Consider the following 24,762-nt stretch of genomic DNA (forward strand, 5'->3'; position numbering starts at 1 on the left):
ACAGAGCCCAGGCTTATCCCCACCTGGGTCAGACCATCTCTCCCTTCTGCTACACCCAATATACACACAAAAGATCAAGAGCACTGGGATTACAACCAAAACCGTGAGAACATGGCCGCAGGATGCTATTCCGATGCTTCAGGACTGTTTCCACTGCACAGACTGGGATGTATTCAAGGTGCAGGACACTGACAATCCTGTCGCATTGGACAGTTACACCTCCACTGTCTTGGACTACATCTGTTTCTGTGTGGACAATGTAACAACTTGGAAACGATTCCGTGTGTTCCCTAATAATCCACCCTGGATGACACACGGAGTTCAACAACTTATTCGAACAAGGAACAACGCTTTCAAATCCGGGGACCAGGAGGCATACAGTGCTGCCAGGGCCAACCTGAGAAGAGGCATCAAGACTGCCAAGCAGCAGCACAGGAGGCGTATCGAGGCCAGGTTTGAGAACAACACCCAGGTTTGAGAACAACACAAACCCAAGGCAGGTCTGGGAGGGCATCAGGGCTATCACGGACTACAAAAGAAGAACACCATCACCCTCAGCCGACAGTTCTACTCTGGCTGAGGATCTAAATCTCTTTTATGCCCGTTTTGACAGGGAGAACACCGACCCTGTCCTGTCCCCTCTCCCCTCAACCGACCCTGCTCCGGTCCTGAGCACTCATGAGCTGAGGCGTGTGTTCCGGAGCATTAACACCAGGAAGGCGGCCGGGCCGGATGGAGTGCTGGGCCGGGTGCTAAAAGACCTGGCGGACGTCTTCACCTCTATATATAACACCTCGTTGTCCTGTTCACTGGTACCATCCTGTTTCAAAGCAGCAACCATCGTTCCCATCCCAAAACAGTCAAATGTCACATGTCTGAACGATTTCAGACCTGTGGCACTCACCCCCATTCCCGCCAAATGCCTGGAGAGACTGGTCATTAAACACATCAGAGCTGCTTTTCCACCATCCCTGGACTCGCACCAGTTTGCATACAGGGAGAACCGGTCAACCGAGGATGCGATCGCCACAGTGCTGCACACATTACTGAAGCACTTGGAACACAGGAATACCTATGCACAGCTCCTCTTTGTAGACTACAGCTCGGCTTTTAATACCATCCGGCCATACAAACTACGTCCCAAACTCCACCAACTGGGACTTAACTCCTCTCTGTGCAACTGGATTGTGGACTTCCTCACTAACCGTAGACAGAGTGTCAGAGTGGGTAAGAACACCTCTTCCACCCTTGTGGTCAACACCGGTGCCCCTCAGGGGTGTGTTCTGAGCCCTCTGCTATACACTCTCTTCACCCATGACTGTATTTCCTCCTGCGCGTCCAATCTCATTGTTAAGTTTGCAGATGACACTACAGTGCTCGGACTTATATCCAACAATGATGAGACAAACTATAGGACAGAGGTGCAACAACTAGAGTCATGGTGCCACGACAATAACTTGGTCTTAAACACCAAAAAGACCAAGGAGATCATTGTAGATTTCCGGAAGAGGGGTCATAACAACCATCTGCCTCTCTTCATTGGCAGTGAGGCGGTGGAGAGGGTGAGCAGTTTTAAATTCTTGGGGGTAACTGTGACCGTGTCCTCCCATGTCCCTGTTGTAAGGATCTGTCCCTATTTCTTCTTGCTCTTTGTGTGTGGGGACGTCGCGAGACATTTAATTCAATTGGTGTCTGGCTGAGGCGTATGGGCCTTGTGGTGGTAGGAACGGATTCATTGGGGTTTTTTTTGTGGTTGTGGGTGCCTCTGAGGCTGAGGGTTCTGGCTGATATGGTGGTGGTTGTGAACAGGCCACCTGTGGAACTGGTGGTTTATTACTGGCCTGAGATGTGAGTTGCTGTCTAGACTGTTTCTGCTTTCTATTTTCAGCACGCCTTTGTTCTTCCTGTTTCCATGGCTGAAAAAAGTTCATGTACTCAGTCATGAGTTTTGTTTTTGTCTTGCCTGGCTTATGTTTATCGACCTCTTCCTTTAAACATTTTTCTAAATGTTTTATTGGTTCTGAACTACATTTGCCTTTTCCAAGACCATGATAAACTCATTGAAGGAAATGTAGCCATCTCCGTTTGTGTCAGCCTCCTGGATGGTCCTATCAGCAATGCTGCCGAGTTTTTCATCTGAAATGTTAACTCCAACCATCATCCGCAAGACCTGCAGGAGCTCATCTCGGGAGATCTTGTCATCTCTGTCCAGGTCATACAGACGGAAAGCAAAAAGCAGCTTGTTTGTCCTGCTGTTCAGGGGCTCTGTAGCTGAGGGGTTCTTGTTCTTCTCGTTGTCTTCGATTGGTCTGAAGTGAGCCAGGGTCCGCATGAAGCCCCGGAAATTTACCTGGTCCTCTCAAAGGGAAAGAATGCGTTGATGATTATATCTCCCAGAGGGTTGATGGCCAACTCGGGGATTCTCTGGAAATCTTCTCGACTGAGGGTGCCGTTTTCCCCTTTATCCAGGCTGGTGAAACGTCTGTACAGGCGAGTGATCTTCCTGTGGGAAAAGCCAGTTTCCTTCTTAATTTCTTCAATTTCCTCTTCTCTGAGTAATCTGGACGCTCTGGATCCCATGGTGAGATGTTAACGGAGGTTTAAAATCGAGATGATTCGCTAAGGCGTCTTGCGCAAGCTCTCCAAGAGTCTCTATTAAAACACCTTAACCACACAGTTAGGTTTCAGCCCTCGCTGACTCAGAACAAAGTAAGACAATCAGAGCTCGATTGGTTTTTACTTGTGCAGGGGAAGCCTGGTCGGATTCTCAGAGTTGCAAGCTCTACACCCAAACTCAGACAACTCCAACTCCAGCCTTTTATTGAATGAAAACAGTTACACAACCGCCCATTGTAAACCCCATATGTTGTGTGGTAAAAGCTAAGGCACTGTGTGTGTGTGTGTGTGTGTGTGTGTGTGTGTGTGTGTGTGTGTGTGTGTGTGTGTGTGTGTGAGTGAGAGAGAGTGTATGTGTGTCTGTATACGTGACTTCCTGCTTACAAACGTTTTAACCGCATCTCTAGTCATAAAAGGGTCATCTCCCCTCAACCTCGTATATGGCTTAACCTCTTTAACAGTCCACCATTTACATGGTGAGCCCATAAAGGGCAGGAAGTGAACACTCCTTACCAAATAAGGAAACCAGAATCTTACATAGATTGTGCCTGCAGTTGAAAACTATAGCTAGTAACATCCCCAACATCCTACATGTGGGGGAGGAACAGAAAATATCTGAACATACAGTTCAAGACAAGGTCCAAGCACAATAATGACAACTTTTAACAAAATCACTCCAACACACACTCCCCTAGCCTGGCACATTGGTTTTCTCCAGGAGCTCATAAGCAGGTGATTGAGCTGCTTTTACTCTTTACAAAGTGAGTACTGTTAACACTTCTCTTTTTACATATACAACTAATTTAGGTTACAGACAAATGATTAAATGTGAACAGCTCTAACACAGGTTCTTTTCCTGACACAGGTAGGATGGCCAGTCCCCCTGTCTCTTCACCTTTAACGAGTCACTTAAATAACAACCCAAAAAGCCTAATAAAGAATCACAATCAACCAGTGTGTGTTTTTCTTCATTACGGTTTTTAAATACGAATCAGTCAGTCAATTAATAAAAATACAAGTAAGGGTAATGGAACCCCTGGTCTCCATTACACACATAAATACCATAAAGACACTAAGTCGTAGAGCTCTGAACTCCTTGCTTCTATGATATTTACACTTCTTCTTGGCCTTCTCCTTCACTCTGAGTCACTCCAGGATAAACGCATCAGCTCAGACATACAATAATTAAAATATGTGTAGGTGACCGTTTGGCAGAAGACGATGTCGAGGCGGTACTGCAGTGACACGTCCGTGGCTATCGTCGGGGCGGTGTCCTGCATCAGAAGGAAGTCAATAGACTTCTTGGCTTTGTTGCTCATCATGGCGCTGTAGTCCGTGGGCGTGGCCTGCAAAAAGTGTAAATAAACCATCAGAGACCAAACACAAATATGCCTTCCAACCACTAGTTTAGACAACATCTTGCAAAGAGTGTGTATTTCAGAGTGCAGTTGTTTTTAAATTTGACAGAAACAGAAAAAAAGACGGAACAGAAGGACAACAGGGAAAGCAGAAGCACCGACACACTGAAATCTTTTAGGGTCAAGCTCCAGAACTAGCCACAAATCCTGCTGGAAAGAACCTAAAAATACTTAAAAATACTTGCAGAGATCTAATGGAGCCGTTTGACTCAAAAGCCTGGTGTCAGGCATGTTCTTTAATAAATAAGAAACGAGCTGATATGTTACAGACCCCAGTCTTTACGTAAAGAAAAAGCTGACATTTAGAGCGGTCTCGCAGCAGATTTTAAAACAGTGACACTGATTTGTGGGGTTTTTGGGCACAAATTTGAACCTTTTTGTTTTATCCATGTCCTTGAACTCAGCTCGTGACTTGGGCGCTTTCATATGTACCGATTCATTTAGGTTTGTGCACTGAGGCCAGATTTAGGTATTAAAAACGAGTCAGTTATAACACTTCTTACATTAGTTAAAAAGCTGAGCTTACACTAAACCAACATTTAAGAAGCTCCTCACTACGGCAGCCGTAATGCTCTGACAATCCATCAAGCAGTGCAGCTTACCAAAGTAGTACTAAAACAGTTCTTAACAGATTTCTGCACGCCAAAATCGGTTTGAGGTCAGTAAGCACAACCAGAATTCATACATAGGCACACTTTCGATTTTTGAGAAAATTTATTAAGTGTGTCATATAGTGTGGAAAATATGTTATACAGAAGAAAAGAATATTTCGCGATATATATCGTTACCGCACGTGCTTCAAATTATACCGCGATATGGATTTTAGGCCATATCGCCCAGCCCTAATGTGACGCCCGACTTTACTCTCAACTTACTGTTTCTTTGCTTCCTCAAACTTCTGGATGAGCTTCCTCAGAACGCCATTTTTAGAAACAGTGAGAGGCCGGTGCTCCGACAGTTACGACATCATATGTCTTTTCTGGAAAGACAAACAAGGATGTTTTAGAGGCACAAAAAGAAGTATGTGCGATCCCAAGAAGATTTTTTTTTTTTTAAATCAAATTATTTATTATTTATATAAATGATATTTGTAAGGCATCTGATATATTAAAATTAGTATTATTTGCAGATGACACAAATATTTTTTGTTCTGGGGGGAATCTAAAGGAGCTGCTGGATACAATTACTTCAGAAATGTGCAAAATTAAAAAATGGTTTAACAGGAACAAACTATCGCTAAATCTAAGTAAAACTAAAATTATCTTATTTGGGAATTCCCTTAGAAATGCACAAGTGCAGATTCATGTAGATGGTGTGGAAATTGAAAGAGTACTTGAACATAAGTTTCTTGGTGTGATTATAGATGATAAATTAAACTGGAAGTCTCATATAAATCATATACATAACAAAATTTCAAGAAGTGTCTCAATCTTGAGTAAAGTAAAACACATTCTGGACCACAAATCACTCCACATTCTCTATTGTTCCCTGATTGCACCGTATTTGAATTACTGTGCAGAGGTTTGGGGCAATACTTACAAATGTTCGCTATCATCAATCTTTATATTACAAAAAAGGGCCATAAGGATAATCCATAAAACTGGTTACAGAGATCATACAAATCCACTATTCTTAAAATCAAAAATTCTAAAATTCACAGATCTGGTTCATTTTTTCACAGCACAAATTATATATAAAGCAATAAATAACCTGCTTCCTGACAATATTCTAAAAATGTTTTCTAAAAGGGAACGGGGATACAATTTGAGGGGGGAATTAAATTTAAAACATCCTCGTATCCGTACAACATTAAAAAGTTTTTGCATCTCTGTGTGTGGAGTGAAGCTGTGGAACAGACTAAGTAAAGATATGAAGCAATGTCCAAGCATGGCGCAGTTTAAAAAGCGGTTTAAGGATATGGTTTTTACAGGGTACAGGGAAAAGGTAGAGATTTGATAGGGTGTTCTTGTCTAATATTTTCATGTGTGTGCGCATGCACGGGTTTGTTGGTATGGGTATATATGTATGTGTATATGTATGTATGTATGTATGTATATATATATATATGTATGTATATATATATATGTGTATGTGTGTGTATGTATGTGTGTATATATATATATATATTAAATATATATATATATATATATATATATATATATATATATATATATATATATATATATATATATTAAATATATATAAAATTGTAGGTTGTGTATCCTTCAGGTGTTAATGGGGTTATTGAAAATGTGTATATGTGCGTATGTGTGTATATACGTAGGTATGGATAGATAGAAACATATATGTGTATATATATAAAAAAAAAAAAAATTACACATAACATATAATGTAATTACAAGGAGGTATTTCTGTAGTCTATTGATACTAGATAGTGGAAAAGGGGTGGGATTAAATAAGCTTATGCTTCTTCCTGCTCCTTTTTGAACATGGACGTTATTTGGAGTTGTGGTTGCTCGTTTTCCTTTTGTTTGCTTTGTTCATTTGTCTCTTTTAATTCTATTTTTTTTTTATACTTTTTCAACATGTTCAAAATAAAGATTCAATCAATCAATCAATCAATATGTATTTGTGTCTAAACCAAAACCCATTTCCCCTGTCCAAATCACGTTTTATGTTTTTAAACCCACTTTGCACATAGAGGCATGTTTTGAAAAATTATTCTTACAAAGGGGGAAAGAAACAACTACGCTTAAAATAAAGATGGTATTAGTTTATTTTGTTCCAACCTGTAATTTATTGTAGTTTACTTTTATTTGTTTGCTTTTGGTTTTCTAAAGGTTTGAGGTGTGAAAGAAACTGCAGTGGAGTTTGAAAACAATAAATGGCTGTGTGTGGTTTGAGGATGTGTTTGTGCCGGGGGGCTGCGAAGATTTTCTTGTAAAACAAACAGGGGTCTAACAAAAAAAAAAAAAAAAGGTTTGGGAACCACTGGTTTAATGTAACATCCTTTTATTTATCCTCCCTGTCCTATATATCCAGGTTCAAGGTCATGGGTTTGGTCAATCTAAGGAGAGAAACTTAGACCTCCCTTTTCCCAGCCACCTCTTCCAGCTCATCTGGGTGAAAACTGAATTATTTCCAAGCCAACTGTGAAATGTAATCTCTCCACCGAGCCCTCAGTTTGCCCTGTTGTCATGCTAAAGAAATAAAAAATCTGGAATCAGAAAACAGCCAATAACTGCTGATCAACTCACCCACTCCTCTTCGTGCCAGTCCACGTGCAGTGACGACTGGCTGTTGTGACCGCTGTACTTTGCTCTCAGCATATCCTGGTCATTGCGAAGCACTACTTGTTCAGACTCAGCGGAAGGAGAAGCTTTGGTTGCGATGTACTCGTACTGCGTTCAGGGCCTAAATAGCTGAAGCTAGCAGTTTGCAGCCGCACACTGCCACCAGCTGACGGGTCTGAAAGGAAGAGGGTATGAATGAAATATGAAGCGTCCCCACGTAACGTCAAACACTTTTAGTACCTTGTCAACCAGACTGGCGAGCGTCCACTCCAGTCCGCTGGCCGATTGGTCTTTGGCAGCTTGAGACAGCCTCTCTGCGTAATAGCTGACCTGAGTCTTCAGCGTGTTGACGTAGGCGATGATCTCTTTGGCTCGGACAGTGTCCTGGGGTATGTGGATGATGACTGAGCTGGAGAGGGCACTACTGCAGGGAACAAAGACACACCGACACATCTGTATCCGAGCTGGGACTGAGGACACTCACCAGCCACTTTATTAGGTACATGTGTTCAAAAGCTTGTGGCAGCAATTTAGTGCATTTAGTCAAATAAAGACAATAGAGTGGCCTGCAGGTGTATATTTTTGTAATGTTTCTGTCTTATGCCTGAAATATGCTTCAGCAGGAAATATACGCTGTAACTGGAAACAACAGCGTGATGGACCGGTTTAGTGTTAAGAGGTGTTACATCTGAAGTTAGAACGTAAATTTCCTGCAGAAATCTAAATCAAGCTTCAGAGGTACTGTTCCAAAAATATAGGGAGGGACGTTACCCACCAGATGTAAAAACAAACACTGTCTGCATGCACATGCCTGCTCTCAATGAGCCTAATCGTGGCTTAGAAAAAACAACGAGGAGCCGACTTCGATAAATGCCGGGGACGGAGAGCGATACCACTCGCTTCACAAATTCAGACCATCTGTGTAGAAGAATTTTAGAAACGTCTCATTAATATTGTCAGGATTTGACTTTCCAAGCACAGAAACATGTTTTTGATAGACTTTAAAATGACTGAATGTATACAATGAGCAGTATTCATATACAACTTTGTGACAAAGGATTTGCTCATTTTAAGGTAACACACATTTTAGTTCTATTAGTGAACACATCACCGATGCGCTACGTGCCCTTTTTTCCTTGCATTAACATGATAAGCTGTGCAAAACCCCATTCTTCCAGCTTAAAACTGAAAATACTTTGTTGTACAAATCTTAAGGATAAGATAAGAAGAACTTTATTTATCCCGAGGGAAATTCTTTAGTCATACACATACTCAATGCAGCAAGAGAGACAGAGGAACAGAGGAATAAGATATACCATATATACAATAAGAATACTACTAATACAGTAATATACAGTAGGATAGTGCAAAATACAATATCAAATAACTCTAATGAAGTTAGTTCAGTCAAATGAAAACAAGCAAAGCAGTGCAAGGACTCACCATTCCTCCTCATTTACGCTGATTGGAAAAGTAACAAAAGCAAAACTAAGAGGAAGCCATAAAATGGGAACTGAAGTATTAATGCAGAAATTGAAGAAACAAGATGACCAAAAACGACTGTTTAAATACAAATCACAAGACGAATAAAGCAAAATATAAAAACCCAAAACAGGAGCAGAGGTCATCGCTATGCGATTGCATTTGTCCCTCACGTTAACTTTTATCAAGTGGAAAAAAGTGAAGCTGGCGTTCATCCTCCAGCTTCACTGTGCTAATGTTATGCTAACAAAGCTGTGTCGCTAGCAATCACGTAGCACAACATTATATACCAGGTAGTCCAACTTCAGTAACCCTGCAAACGCCACTACTGTTTAGTTTTCTGTCTTCATTTATGTTGGAAGTGGTAGCAGAGCTGTACGTTTTAATTAGTTTAAAAACTCTCAGTCAGAACATGGTATGAAATGTTTAGATGGAAACTAGCAAGCTAACTTCCTGTTAACTTGTAACTCCGTTAAATTTAATAAATTCTGTTTTCATTGATTCATGGATGTTAAACTTAATTGTTACACCTGGTAAAGCAGCAAGGTTGATGATTTCATTAAAGATGAAAGAATTTAGACCGTTTTTAACTCTCAGTGTTCGTTTGACTTTGGGAGCTGAAGCCCACGGAGTTTTGGACCCAGATTACTCCGTGAAGCTCCTCACTACGGCAGCCGTAATGCTCTGACAATCCATCAAGCAGTGCAGCTTACCAAAGTTGTACTAAAACATTTTTTAACAGATTTCTGCACGCCAAAATCGGTTCGAGGTCAGTAAGCACAACCAGAATTCATACATAGGCACAAAATTAATTAAGTGTGTCATATAGTGTGGAAAATATGTTATACAGAAGAAAAGAATATTTCGCGATATATATCGTTACCGCACGTGCTTCAAATTATACCGCGATATGGATTTTAGGCCATATCGCCCAGCCCTAATGTGACGCCCGACTTTACTCTCAACTTACCGTTTCTTTGCTTCCTCAAACTTCTGGATGAGCTTCCTCAGAACGCCATTTTTAGAAACCCTGGCAGTGAGAGGCCGGTGCTCCGACAGTTACGACATCATATGTCTGTTCTGGAAAGACAAACAAGGATGTTTTAGAGGCACAAAAAAAAGTATGTGTGATCACAAGAAGATTTTTTTTAAAATCATATGTATTTGTGTCTAAACCAAAACCCATTTCCCCTGTCCAAATCACGTTTTATGTTTTTAAACCCACTTTGCACATAGAGGCATGTTTTGAAAAATTATTCTTACAAAGGGGGAAAGAAACAACTACGCTTAAAATAAAGATGGTATTAGTTTATTTTGTTCCAACCTGTAATTTATTGTAGTTTACTTTTATTTGTTTGCTTTTGGTTTTTTAAAGGTTTGAGGTGTGAAAGAAACTGCAGTGGAGTTTGAAAACAATAAATGGCTGTGTGTGGTTTGAGGATGTGTTTGTGCCGGGGGGCTGCGAAGATTTTCTTGTAAAACAAACAGGGGCCTAGCAAAAAAAAAAAAAGGTTTGGGAACCACTGGTTTAATGTAACATCCTTTTATTCATCCTCCCTGTCCTATATATCCAGGTTCAAGGTCATGGGTTTGGTCAATCTAAGGAGAGAAACTTAGACCTCCCTTTTGCCAGCCACCTCTTCCAGCTCATCTGGGGGAAAACTAAATTATTTCCAAGCCAACTGTGAAATGTAATCTCTCCACCAAGCACTCAGTTTGCCCTGGGGCCTCCTACCTCCAGGACATGCCTAAAACACCTCATGCAGGTGGTGTCCAGAAGGCATCCAAATCACATGCCAGAATCACATCAGCTGCCTCCTTTCGATGTGAAGGAGCAGTGGCTCTAATCCAAATGCCTCCCCAATGACTGAACTCTTCATCCTATCACAAAGGCAAAGGCTGTCTACCCTTCAGAGAAGGGTTATTTTGTCACTTATATCTGCCATCTCATTCTTTCTGTCACTATCTAAAGCTCACGACCATAGTTGATGGTGGGGAGGTAGATTGACCGATAAATCAACAGCTTCACTTTTATGCTTAACTCTTACTTCAAAACAACAGAGCCCCAATCTGTCTGTCAACACCCCGCTCTGTTCTCCCTTCATTTGTGAATAAGACCTTGAGGTACCAAAATTCTCCATTTGATGCAGCGAGTCATCCCTGACCTGGAGATAGGACTCTGCTCTTTCTTTGCTGAAGACCACGGCCCTTGACTTGAAGGTGCTCACTGTCATTCCTGCAACTTCACTCTTAGATGCAAACCATCCCAGTTTACATCTAAGGCTGTCTGGGAACGTTTAGAGACAGGACACTCTCAGCCATCTGCTCCAGCACTCGTAGGTGGTTCCCATCAGTGGTTAGGAAGCGGCACATCCTCGACATCATGCCGCCAAACACTGAAGAAACACAAAATTCAGTTAGCTGGGATTAGATGAAGACGGATCTGACCAAAGTTTTTCTCTGTGGACTGCCACTCAATCTCCGAGGTAAACAGACACCTCCCATTCACCGGGGACAATCAATTTAACTCAACCTTTTCAGGATATGTGACTGGAAGAGTTAATGAAGCTCTGTAAAATTGTCCACTTCTTTGTAAATGAACCGTCCCATGTTGTGTAGCTCTCTGGATTTTGTACTTATTGGCCTACATATTTATTTATTATACAGGCTATACAGTACATAAGATCAAAACTCACGTTTTATCTAACTAAAGTGTTTAATTATGTGGGCTACAGACTAGGGCTGCCATGATTCCTCGACTAGTCACGATTACTTCGACTATCAAAATCGTCAACAACATATTTAATAGTCGACGCTAGTGGGGCAGCAGATCACGGTTGATCCGTAATCCGAACTGATGTTGAAACGCACGTGATCCAAAGATTCGAAAAAGAAGAAAAAAAAGCGCGTGGTGGGTCTGTCAAGCAATAGTTATGGTCAGCTCACTGACTTAAAACAGTGATCCGATCCGAGAGATTTTCGATCGGTTGCACCACTAGTCGACGCGTCGTTTGAAACTTTGTAAGATCCCGAAAGACGCAGGAATAAACAGTAGGTAAACAGCAGTGTAATAACAGACTGAAACCGAAGATTGCAGCACTGCATGTACAAGGATGCCAGCTGCAGTTAAACCCTGAAGAAGAAGAAGAAGCAGCAGTCTCCGGTATCGTAGCTGTGTACGAGGCCGATTACGTTACAGCGATGGGAGGAAGGCTGTCCAAATTCGAAGACGCCTCCAAATGTGGTCGACAATGCATTCTTCATTTCCCCAGATTTGAAGGATGGGTCGGGTGTATCCTTTGTTGCCAAACCCGATTCATAGCGCAGCCCAGCCAATTCCAGTTTCCAACAATGGCGGCAGCTACTTAGTTTTAATATTACTCTTATGACTGTTTCTGGGTCACAAAATAAACGTTTAACATATTTTCAGAGAGAATGTAGCTGTGTAAACATCAAACATCTGCTCAGTTTATCAAGACACCACATATTTGCAAAAGTGCACCGACGTTTTCGGAGACGTCTGTTACCCACCAGCTTGATAGCTAGCCGGGGTAAGGCTCACTAGATCCGTGGAGAACAGCAAACACCCGGCACATCGTTTTCAAACCCCCGCGGTCTTTTGCTACTCAGGTTAAACATGATATATAAGTCACTTAGATAACCTAAAAATGTTATTGTTTGGCTTTTTTCAGTGTTTTATTTGTTCCGAGTAATTCGGTTTGGCTGAGATTAAAGTTATAGATTTTACACATCTGAATAAACGTCAAACAGAAAACTGATTAAACAGAAGTTTGAGATGGTCGAGAATTTACTCCAATGTCCTGTTAAATTTTAGGGAGCAAAGAGCAGACAACTTAATTTATTAAACCACTGAGACAATTTTCAAATTTCATTAAAAGTCTAATCTATCATCTTGTCTTTATTTTTAGTTAGCACATACTTTAAACACTTCAAGCAGTAAGCTAATTATAGTTATATAAGAGCAGATGAATGCTGGTGCAATAAGCCGTATGTTTTACGTCCAATGGATACATGATCTGATTAGTCGACTAATCGCAAAAATAATTGATGACTAGTCGACTATGAAAATAATCGTTTGCAGCCCTACAACAGACAATAATCAAGTTTATATGAAAAACTATATTTTTCTATCTCCAAAAGTTGATTCTGTTCATCTGAACGTAGCGTTTTGTGGGAGAAACGTTTCGTCACTCATCCAAGTGACTTCTTCAGTCTCAGCTGACTGCAGGGTTCTCCAAATCTTATAAACAGTACATTTGTATAATGACTGAAACCAGCCCACCGAGGGAACAATGGGCTGGGAGGTCAGTTCCTTAATCATAATTATGCAAATTCTCATGACCGTTGATCAACAACCACTGACCAAAACCCACTGATCAAAGACCACAGATCAATGGCCATGAGTACCATTTACAGAGAGTTGGGGAATGGCTGCAATCACTGCATTGTAAGATGGCGAAAGATGTACCCTTAGGCCCCCTCCTCGATTCAGAGATGGTCTTTCCCTTTTCACGTAAATGGCCTCCTTGACTCCGCACTCAAACCAGCGTTCCTCCTGTCCAGGATGTGCACATCCTCATCCTTCAAAGAGTGTCCACTGGTCTGTAGGTGTAAATAGACTGCAGAGTCCTGGCCTGACGAGGTAGCTCTTCTGTGTTGTGCCGTCCGCTTCGCCAGAGGTTGTTTGGTTTCCCCGATGTATAAATCCTGGCAATCCTCCTGGCACTTAACAGCGTACACTATGTTACTCTGTTTGTGTCGGGGGACCCGATCCTTGGGGTGGACCAATTTTTGGCGCAGTGTGTTTTGGGGTTTAAAAGCCACAGAGACCTGGTGTTTAGAAAAAATGCGTCTCAATTGCTCTGATACTCCTGACACATATGGGATCACTACAGGTTTTTGCTTGGGCAGTGGTTGTCCTTCTCTCCTGGATTAGCTGGAGCTTTCTTTAGGTGCCTTTCCCGCTTTGACAGAAGTCCAGCTGGGATAACCACATTTACTCAGGGCCTTCTTGATGTGCTGTTCTTCAGCTTTCCTGGCCGCTGTGTCTGTGGGGATGGTGTTCGCTCCGTGTTGTAGCGTCCTAATGACACCCAGTTTGTGCTCCAGTGGATGATGAGAGTCAAACCTTAGATACTGATCCGTATGTGTAGGTTTACGGTACACGTCACAGTCTAAGAAGGCTAACCTGCCCCTTTTCATATCCTCCCTGGTGAATTTGATGTGTCGGTCCACCGAGTTAATGTGATCCATGAAATGTAGTACGTCCTGAGATTTGATTTTCACCCAGGTGTCATCCACATATCTGAACCAATGGCTTGGTGGTGTTCCAGGGTAGGATAGCAAAGCCCTCTTTTCCACTTCTTCCATGTACAAATTAGCAACGATGGGTGAAACTGGGGAGCCCATGGCACACCTGTGTTTCTGCCTGTAGAACTGACCCTTGTATGTGAAGTAGGTGGAATGAAGACACAGCTCCAAAAGCAAACACACTTGGTCGTTGCTGAGAGTGGTCCTGTTGCTGAGGTTGGGGTCATCCTGTAATCTCTTACGGACTACCTCCAACGCTTCTGTGACTGTTTCAGTCATTATACAAATTTACTGTTTATAAGATTTGGGGAAACCTGCAGTCAGCTGAGACTGAAGAAGTCACTTGGATGAGTGACGAAACGTTTCTCCCACAAAACGCTACGTCCAGATGAACAGAATCAACTTTTGGAGACTTTCCTGGATGATTGAGAATGCATCAAGACGTTATTTTAATGTAATTTTCCTAACCTGACATTTAGCTATTTAGCTAAAATTTTCTTTTATATTCTTATGGAAAAGTCTATTTGTAAATTTTTTATTTATTTATTTTAATACCAAATATGATTAAAAAAAACAAACAAACAACTTCCACGCTGCTGGCGGCGCGTGTGGAACACATTGGTCTCATCGTCCCGTCCGAACAAACTCGAAACTGTCAACCTAAACATATTTCCTTTGTTTTGCTTCTCCCGGATTGAAATTGGATTCGTTTCAACATTCAAAGGTTTGTTTTTGGCCACCAGATCTCATGTTTATTGGTGTTTTTTGAAGTATTTTGTGACTCAGTCTCATCTACATCTCTTGCTTCTGCGCGGCAGAACGTTCACGTGGAAACTGGGATCGTCACAAATGCTTCAGTTATCGGTATCTGCAGTTAGTGTAGAAATAATAGATTGTTTATTAGGTATTGAGGTCATAGGGAATGTAGTTTATTAGTGGGTGTCATAGTAGGATTTTGTTGTAGATAGAATGTAGCAATACACAATAAAAAATAGTCCTGGAAGGGGGGAACAAAGAACTGGATCGCAGGGCAGTGGGACATCTAACCCCCACCCTCAGGACAGTAGCAAGAGTTACTGAGGGTGAGGGGCAGACAATGGTGGATGGACATTTCCTTAAAAGGAGATGGGGGTCAGGGTGTTAGCATACCTGGCCACTGTACCAGTGTTTTTCCACTGTGGGGGGTTTACTGTAGGAGGAGGAGACCAGAGACTATAACTGTAGCTGCTGTGTAAAACTCTTCAGATCAACTTTAGAATAGGACTGCACTGTATGTAGTGTTGATCTCCAAACGCGCATTTGTATTGGGATTGGGAAATAAAGTGATACTTTGATACTTGGAAACATCTCAGCGTGATCTCTACCAGGACCAAAAGAATTGCAGAGACCGGCATTAGCTTCAGCTGTAATCACTACAAAATATGGCAACCCTGATCCTGGAGGACGGGACGACGTTCAAAGGCCGCCAATTTGGTGCAAGCATGTCGGTATCCGGAGAAATTGGTACGTGATTTATACTGTTTTAATTCACCTCAGACTCTCAGTTTATTATTGTGCATAGTCCACCTGTGTATAATATAACTCAGCATGGGTTAAACATTTGCTTTGGTACATTGTGTAATCTGGATGTGTGGTGTGGTTTGCCCCTTTGTTCCAAGACGCTCATGGTTCAGAGTTGTAAAGCGCCAAATCCTCCTAACGTTTCCCCCCCAGTGCCAAACTCCATTGAAAAAGAGTGGAATTTGGTGACGCCATCACAGCCATGCGCCCACCTCTACCTTCAGCGCCCACCTGTGTGTATTTTGGCAGGCAGATGTGACTAGGAACTTGCTGTGTCGTAATAAGCATGCCGAATTAAAGATAAGATAATAGTGATTTTGGATCAGGTCAGATTTTGACATTCAGTATGCGTGACTGCAGAGATGAGTCACGCAACGTTAAAATGATAAATAAAAATGTAAGCGTATGCTGGATGGAGGATGTATACCCGGGTGGAATGCGACTGTATTCCAGCCAGGTGTTATAATCCCTTCAAACGTTTATTACAGAAACACAAGTAGGTAGAATACAATAAAATAATCGACTATAGAGATCGAAAAACACATTTCGTTCTCAATAAACAGTCATATGTAGACAGTTAAAGATGCCGCATGAGTTCATTTAATCAAATGGGAAATACTGGTAATTAATGCACTTTCTAGTCTGAGTGATCACTCAGACTACAAGAGACTCCACATTTATCTGTATTTTCCAACAGCAACGACTGAAATAATTTTAATATCAGGTAATATGGGATGTCTTAATAATGAGACTGTTTATTATGAACTACAAGAAAAAAATTGGATATCGTCTCATGAGATACAACACTTGAGATACAAAGATATAATTGTACTAAATATGAGAGAATCATAATTATGAGATAAAAAGTCATCCAAGTCCTAAACCATAAGAGTTTCATTGTTATTGAAAGTGCATCAGTGTGCATTAAAAAGAAAAGAACTCAGTTTGCTAATATTCTCTGACTCTAAAGAAAAAACCTAATTATTATTAACTGTCTGGCAGATTTAAGCTCTTGTAGTTGATATGATGTACTCAAGAATGTTTTGTGTGTTTAGTGTTTCAGACGGGGATGGTGGGATACCCCGAGGCTCTTACTGATCCATCCTACCGCTGCCAGCTGCTGACCCTCACTTACCCTCTGGTTGGCAACTATGGTGTGCCAATGGATGAAGAGGGAGAGTTCGGGCTGAGCAAGGTAAGCGGTTATTTAAACTCCAGGTGAAAATTAATTTGCAAACTTATTAACATATTTAAAGTGGAAAAGCGAGTCAGGATTTTTCTTCTTTTCTTCTGTGGGATGGTTTTATCTGAATGAAAGAAGTCTTAACTCTGATAAAACACACTGTCTCATCTGTTGTTGTCTTGTTCAGTGGTTTGAGTCATACAAGATCCACGCTGCTGCTTTGATTATTGGAGAACTGTCTGAAAGTCCCAGTCACTGGAGTTCAGCCAAGTCACTGGACCAGTGGCTCAAAGAGCAAGGCATTCCTGGATTACAAGGTCAGAAACCCAGAATAAAAATGGGCGTAATTTAATTGGAAAACTGCTCAGCATCTGTAATATATATTAATGCATAAAATAATCAGATGCAAGCTTTTCAATTTAATGCTACAAACTGTTTCCATTTTCTTCAGGTGTTGACACCCGCTGCTTGACCAAAAAGATCCGAGAGAAGGGGACCATGTTGGGGAAGCTGATAGTGGACGGGACTCCTGAGGAAAGTATTCCCTTCGATAATCCCGACAAGAGGAACCTGGTCCGAGAGGTCTCCATGAAGGTAACCACCAGGAGTTTTGTTACAGTCCCATCGAAGCTCTGCCAGCTCTCGAGTGCTAATGGAGGGCGTTATTTATGTTACTGATAAACTAGAAACTTGGAGATTTGATCTGTGGATCTAATTTTGTGAAGGTTTTTTTTAAAGCTCTAAAACATAGGAAAAGTTTAGCGCTCACACTTCAGCTCAAGTAAGAGGTTTTAAACTAAATAAAAAGCTTTTGTCTGTAGTTGTCTCAAAACATATTGTTTAGCAGGTAGCTTGCTGCTTGTTTTGTGCCTGTCAGATATTTAGATGTTTCTCTGTTTGGTTGTCTCCAGGAGCCAAAAGTGTTCAATCATAGCGGCAGCTTTCATATCACAGTGGTGGACTGTGGCATCAAGTACAACCAGATCCGCTGCCTGGCTCAGAGAGGAGCCCGTGTTACTGTCGTACCCTGGGACCACCCGCTGGACACCGCCGGTCAGGAACACGCGCTATGTCGGGGATTTTTCTTCAGGGGAACTCGTACCACTTTTATCAGTGGTTACATAAATAATTGTTTCTCATCTTTTTCCAGATTTTGATGGTTTGTTCGTCAGTAATGGTCCCGGGGATCCCCAGCTCTGTCAGGCCACCATCAACAACGTGAGGAAGGTGATCTCTGTGGACCAACCAAAGCCAGTTTTTGGCATCTGTCTCGGACACCAGCTGCTCTCTCTGGTCATTGGAGCCAAGACCTACAAGATGAAGTGAGTACCTCAAACTCAACACCTCCGTAACCTGAAAGATAAATTGTTAAACTTTGATTCTTAAGTGATTTTAAACTTTTACCAACGTTTACTATCAAAAAGTAATGGTGCTCCATTATAAGAAAATTGTATTCAATTATTTTCAGTCCTGTAAACTTAACATGATTACTAATTTCTTCAATTTAACACACCTCTTTCTCTTTGTAATAAATTCGAAACCCTTCCGCAGGCTTGTTAGCCAGTGCTTGCTCTGGTGTTGTTAGCTGGAGCTGGACTAAACAGCAAGTGATTTAAAAGCACAAGAAAAAAATATCCTTCATGAGCAACAACAAAAAAAGATCCAGAGTGAAGGTGGATGGTGTGAAAACATTTTATTTAAATTTGTTTAAGTTACCTTTGCTCCATCTTTTTACTCCGGGCCCACAGCTGCACTGTTGTGAGAACAGCTGGTCAGAAGCTGAATTTCATGACCTTTGGTGGAAAGGGTGAGCACATGTGAATGAAGAACTCACTGTATGTTCTAGTGTAGATGTGGACTTGTCTTAAAGTTGTGAAATAGGACGTCCTCATATTTTGCAAGCCTTCCTGGCAGGATCATTGTGTTGTGTTTCGGCTGTGTACAGGCAGGAGAAGGACCCAAATGCAAAACTCACGACAACCAAATTAAACTCAAAAAGCTGCTTTATTGCAGAATGGTATGGAAAACTAAACTGGGACATGGATAACTAAGGCTACGTTCACACTGCAGGCGAAAGCGCATCAAATCCGATTTTTTTGACCCTATGCGACCCATATCCGATCATGGTTTGACCGTGTGAACGGCACAAATCCGATATTTTCAAATCCGATCTGGGTCACTTTCGTATGTGGTACTGAATCCGATACATATCCGATGTTTCAGAAAGCGACTGCTGTTTGAATGGTCGTGTCGCATTAAATCCGTCTTTTACGTCACTGACACAAGACAGACGCCAATTATCAGCACCAGAGAAGCGCCCGAGAAGACACTGCGAACGCTTCCTGGCCATCCGGTGAAACTGTTGGGAAGACAACGTTGGAGAAACGTGAACATTTTATTTGTACTGTATAACACGCTCTCACTTTCTTTGTGAAATGCAGATTTTTGCTGTTCTCAGCACTCTGGCGTCTCCCTTATGATCACTAGAGGGTTGGATTGAGCGTCGTTGTTCTGAAAAAGGCTGAATAAACACGTCTGCCAAATTCTGTAGCCATATCTATTATGGGAGACTTTGTCGATGGCAGCTTTATCAGGCTGAGTCTGAAGGTCGGAGTGGGCAGCATGTGTCCTGCTGGAATGTGGCTGGCATCCCATCAGACAGATTACAGGTTGTTTGTGGAGATTCTTTCTGAAAGACTACAAGTGTCAAACAAGTCGTCCTAAAATGTGCTTTGTCTGTACCTGGATGAACAATCTAAAGGCCAAGTTAATTAAAGCTTCTGCTATAATAATGCCTCATTAGAGGGCACCTTGGTTAAGCTAAATGTATAATTATAGATTTTGTTAACCGTGGGAAATGTCTTTTATCCATCTTTTAATTAGTGTGTTATTTCCTCTTGTTTCTCAGGTACGGTAACCGTGGACACAACCAACCGTGCATCCATAATGGGACAGAGCGCTGCTTCATCACCAGTCAGAATCACGGCTTCGCTGTCAACCCTGACACTTTGCCCAAAGACTGGGACATGCTCTTCACAAATGCTAACGACCACACCAACGAGGGCATCGTACACAACACAAAGCCTCTGTTCAGGTAACAGTCTGTGAAAGATGGAGTCCAGTGGTGATTCACTCTAGAAGTGACTGGTTCTGGTACCTTAAGTGCCTCTGTACTGGCCGGAAAAAACCCAATTAAATCATTTGTGGTCCCTTTCATCCAGTGTTCAGTTCCACCCAGAGCACATGGCTGGTCCTACAGATCTGGTCGGCCTGTTTGATGTCTTCATTGAAACGGTGAAAGACCATAAAGAGGGCAACACTGGAAAATCTGGTATTCCAATTTAACTTTCATTTTTTATCATCTTAAATGTTGTGGTGCATATTAATTTATGTCTAAAGTACTTTTGTAGTTTTCAGTAGTAATTGGTATTTAATAGTAGTAATGTAACTATGCCTGTGAAGAAGAGAAACCCTTGTAAGTCTGGCTTGTGTAACAACTAATAAGTAGCAATTTGTGTGATATTTTTCCAGTGAAGCAGCGTCTGATGGACCACCTCACTTTCACTGGTTCCCCAAAGGCTGAAGGGCATGTCAGATCCAAAAAAGTCCTCATCCTAGGCTCAGGTGGACTGTCCATCGGCCAAGCTGGAGAGTTTGATTACTCCGGCTCGCAGGTCTGTGAAACAGGAGCTATTTGGTCTTATTTTGGGCTGTGTGTAAAGCGGCGGGTTAATTCAGGATTTAAAGAAGAACACTTGAATGCAGAGGACTTTTTTCTGTGCCTCCTGATGTTACTCTGCTCTGTTTTCCAGGCTATTAAGGCTCTGAAGGAAGAGAATATCCAGACTGTGTTGATCAATCCCAACATTGCCACTGTCCAGACCTCCAAAGATCTGGCTGACAAAGTCTACTTTCTGCCGATTACAGCAGAGTACGTCACTCAGGTATGGATTCTCTCTGTTGCAACTCTGTGACTGATGAAAGAAGAGAAACTGTGGACACAGTGAAATTTGTAGGTCAACTGTTTTTTGTTTGTTTTGTTTTTTCAGATCAGTCAGTATTGACCCCAGATTGTGTTTGTCTAAAAGACTGAGGGGTCTCACATAATCACAGCCCACCAAAGAACACAGAGCAGTTCTGTACAGGTGTGTTTGTAGCTTTGGTGACTGTTGAAGGTAGTTCAGTCTTCTTTTGTGTCTGTATTGTAGGAATTGGGACAGTGGGTTCTAGGACAACCTTTATTTTTATTTCTTTACTGTGGATAAGATACTTTTACGTGGTCCATCACTTTGTTTGGTTGAATACTTGAATGCAGCACAAGTGTTTAAAAGCAAAGGCAAAACATGAGCTTTGTGTTGCAGCCCTTAAATCCGCGGCTCCATGGAAGTCATCATGTAAGATAAAGGGTGGTGCTGGTGGACTAAAGAGAGCTCGTTGCTCCACTCTGGTTTTTATATAGATGCAATATAGAGACAACAGCCAGTAATTAGTAAGAGGAAAAATAAGAGTGCGGATTAATAATGATAATGAAAAGAAACAAGTTTGAGGACAAATATTCCCTCAGATTTTTACCGTCTTTGCCCAGGTTTATTTAATGTAGTTTATGTTATTTTTATTTCTTTTTAAATTTCAGTGTTCATAATACGTTTCTGTAAAAATGTGCTGGCTCAAAGATATAAAAATCCCTGCTCAGCTTTCTACCTGCATCCATCATATGGCAGTATAGAGTGGAAACGAAGAGGCTAAAAGGCTTTTACAGTAAAAAATCAAAGATCACTTAAGCTGCTTTTAGTTCAGTTGCAGACTTCCAAATGTCTTGGACGGGATGAAATTCCCAGTGTGAAATCCACAGAGCTGTTTGTCTCATTTTCATGTGTTGTGAGTGCTTCGTGTCATTACATCTTGTTGTTACAGGTGATAAAAAATGAGCGCCCGGACGGCGTCCTGCTGACTTTTGGAGGTCAGACTGCCCTGAACTGCGGTGTAGAGCTGACCAAGCTGGGCGTTCTGGAGAAATATAAAGTGCAGGTTCTGGGAACTCCTGTTTCCTCCATTGAGATGACCGAAGACAGAAAAATCTTTGTGGAGAAAATGGAAGAGATCAATGAGCATGTAGCTCCCAGTGAAGCAGCTCTGTCGGTGGAACAGGTGAGGAGACGTGTTCGCTTATAAATTAATAGCTTCTGGATTGTTTTTTGCCCCAGTGAAGTCTAAATTTATCTGATTAACTCTGCTGTAGGCGGTGGCAGCTGCTGAGCGTCTTGGCTACCCCGTCTTGGTTCGTTCAGCGTTCGCTCTCGGAGGCCTCGGCTCCGGTTTTGCCAACAACAGAGAGGAGCTGACCTCTCTGGTAACGGCAGCATTCGCTCACACCTCTCAGGTGCTGGTGGATAAATCCCTGAAAGGCTGGAAGGAGATCGAGTACGAGGTGGTCCGGGACGCCTATGACAACTGTGTGACTGTGAGTAAAAGGAGACCAGAGAACAAACGGTTTATACTCACTAAAAAAAACTGAGGGCGATTTAAAGTGGCTGTTGTTTCCTCTTGTTTAGGTGTGTAATATGGAGAACATCGACCCACTGGGTATCCACACTGGGGAATCCATTGTAGTGGCTCCCAGTCAGACGCTTAATGACCACGAGTACAACATGCTGAGAAACACGGCCATTAAAGTCATCAGACATCTCGGCATCGTGGGAGAGTGTAACATCCAGTACGCTCTTAACCCCGAATCTGAACAGGTAAGCATATATGTGAAGACCTGGGTGATGAAAAGCACAAATAGGACTGTGTTCACCTATAAAGTGGATCTGTTTTGCATTTCCTTATTTTAAAGCCAGTGACATGCTGTAATGAATAGTACAGAAAGTGTAGGTATATTGAAATAAGCATGGGTGGTAACATGACTTGAAGTATATACAGTTTATATGGCTATAGGATGTACAGAGTGTGCGGCTGGATCTGCAGATAATGTAACAGCCAGGTATGTCAACGGCTTACATTTACTGTTTTGGCTCCATAACAAGGTTGTAAAAAGTCTTTGCTATGTCCCCGGACAGCGTGAGGAGATCCCTCAGCAGGATCAATGCACGTAAAGCTCCGGGTCCTGACAACATTCCTGGTCGTGCACTGAGAGACTGTGCAGTGGAACTCACTGATGTCTTCACAGACATCTTCAACATATCACTCATCCAGGCTGTCGTCCCCACATGTTTTAAAGCCACCACAATCATTCCGGTTCCAAAAAAGTCATCTCCCTCCTGCTTTAATGACTACCGTCCTGTTGCACTTACTCCCATCCTGATGAAGTGCTTCGAACGACTAGTCATGCAGCACATCAAGACTGTCCTGCCCCCCTCCCTGGACCCCTTCCAGTTTGCGTATCGGCCCAATCGCTCAACCGATGATGCCATCTCCACTGCACTCCACTCAGCACTCACACACCTGGACAAAAAAGATTCATATGTTCGAATGCTGTTCATAGACTTCAGTTCAGCATTCAACACTATAATCCCCCAACAGCTCACTCAAAAACTGGTCCAGCTGGGGCTCAACACCTCACTGTGCAACTGGCTGTTGGATTTCCTCACCGGAAGACCTCAAGCAGTACGGGTCGGCAGTAATACATCCAGCACCATCATTTTAAACACGGGGGCCCCGCAGGGATGTGTGCTGAGCCCCCTCCTCTTCACTCTGCTGACCCATGACTGCACTCCATCACACAGCTCCAACCTCTTCATCAAGTTTGCGGACGACACAACGGTGGTGGGTCTCATTAGCAACAGGGATGAGACCGACTACAGAAGTGAGGTGAGACGCCTGGCCACATGGTGTGCTGACAACAATCTCTCTCTGAATGTGGAGAAGACGAAGGAGATTGTTGTGGACTTCAGGAGAATGCACACCCAACATGCTCCTCTGACCATTGACGGAGCGTCTGTGGAGAGAGTGAGCAGCACCAAGTTCTTGGGTGTGCACATCACAGAGGATCTCTCCTGGACGTACAACACCACAGCACTGGCCAAGAAATCACAGCAGCGTCTCTTCTTTCTCCGCAAACTAAGAAGAGCAGGAGCACCAGCCCCCATCATGTACACTTTCTACAGAGGCACCATCGAGAGCATCCTGTCGAGCTGCATCACTGTGTGGTTTGGAGCCTGCAATGCGTCCTGCCATAGAACCCTCCAACGCATAGTGAGAGCTGCAGAGAGGATCATTGGTGTCTCTCTCCCCTCCCTCCAGGACCTTTACAGCACCCGTCTCACTAAAAAAGCCCTTTGCATAGCGGCTGATCCCACGCACCCAATGCAAAGCTTCTTCAAGCTGCTGCCGTCAGGGAGGAGACTGCGGAGTCTCCAGGCCAGGACCAGCAGACTGAAGGACAGCTTCATCCATCAGGCTGTCAGGAAGCTAAACTCCCTCCCGATTCTGCCCCCCTCTCCCCTCTTCTCCACCACGGTCTCACTGAACTCTGTCACACACACACACACACACTCACTCTCTGACGCACTCACTGGCCTGCTCCAGTCACTTTGTGGAGCATTGGACTGCTTAAGCATTGGACCTCATAAGCCTTTGTTGTTACATTATCTCTTACCGTACACTACTAAATCCCCATTTGCACTATTTGCCTATTTTGCACCACTATGCCTTCTTACTTAAATATTGTATATTGTATATTGCATAGCTTTTTTTGTTATACGTAAAATTGTATTGTATTTATTTAAATTTATTTAAATTTTTACTTTTTAATTATTTTATTTGCATTTTTCTAATCACTAGGGTTTGAGAGTAACGCAATTTCTATTCTGTGTATGTCCTGTACATGTGGCAGAATTGACAAATAAAGTTGACTTGACTTGACTTATACAAAAAAAATAAATAAATAAATCCTAGTTCAATAAGTTTTAAAAGAAAA

General features: G+C 42.3%; 1 protein-coding gene and 1 pseudogene across 3 annotated transcripts; both read right to left on the reverse strand.

Annotated features, from left to right (window-relative positions):
- Positions 1-1,758: 1,758 nt before the first annotated feature.
- On the reverse strand, positions 1,759-3,594 carry LOC309689086 (calcineurin B homologous protein 1-like; annotated as a pseudogene). The gene has a single exon. The product of its transcript is annotated as a calcineurin B homologous protein 1-like (transcript).
- A 22-nt stretch (positions 3,595-3,616) lies between these two features.
- Positions 3,617-8,121, reverse strand: LOC309689093 (inositol polyphosphate-4-phosphatase type I A-like). Of its 2 annotated transcripts, XR_014271248.1 has the most exons (3): positions 7,529-8,121; positions 7,253-7,463; positions 3,617-3,962 (listed from the first exon to the last, which is right to left on the reverse strand). XR_014271248.1 is itself a non-coding variant. In XM_082505266.1 (2 exons), the coding sequence occupies exons 1-2, from the start codon at positions 7,322-7,324 to the stop codon at positions 3,753-3,755; spliced, it is 282 nt and encodes a 93-aa protein (XP_082361392.1). In that variant the 5' UTR covers positions 7,325-7,420; the 3' UTR covers positions 3,617-3,752. The 2 variants fall into 2 exon arrangements, 1 of the variants encoding a protein (XP_082361392.1); XM_082505266.1 differs by lacking the exon at positions 7,529-8,121 and having other exon boundaries at positions 7,253-7,420.
- Between the last annotated feature and the right edge of the window lie 16,641 nt (positions 8,122-24,762).

The sequence above is a fragment of the Aulonocara stuartgranti genome (genome assembly GCF_965226115.1).
Source record: "Aulonocara stuartgranti genome assembly, chromosome: 15".
NCBI classification, from domain to species: Eukaryota; Metazoa; Chordata; class Actinopteri; order Cichliformes; family Cichlidae; genus Aulonocara; species Aulonocara stuartgranti.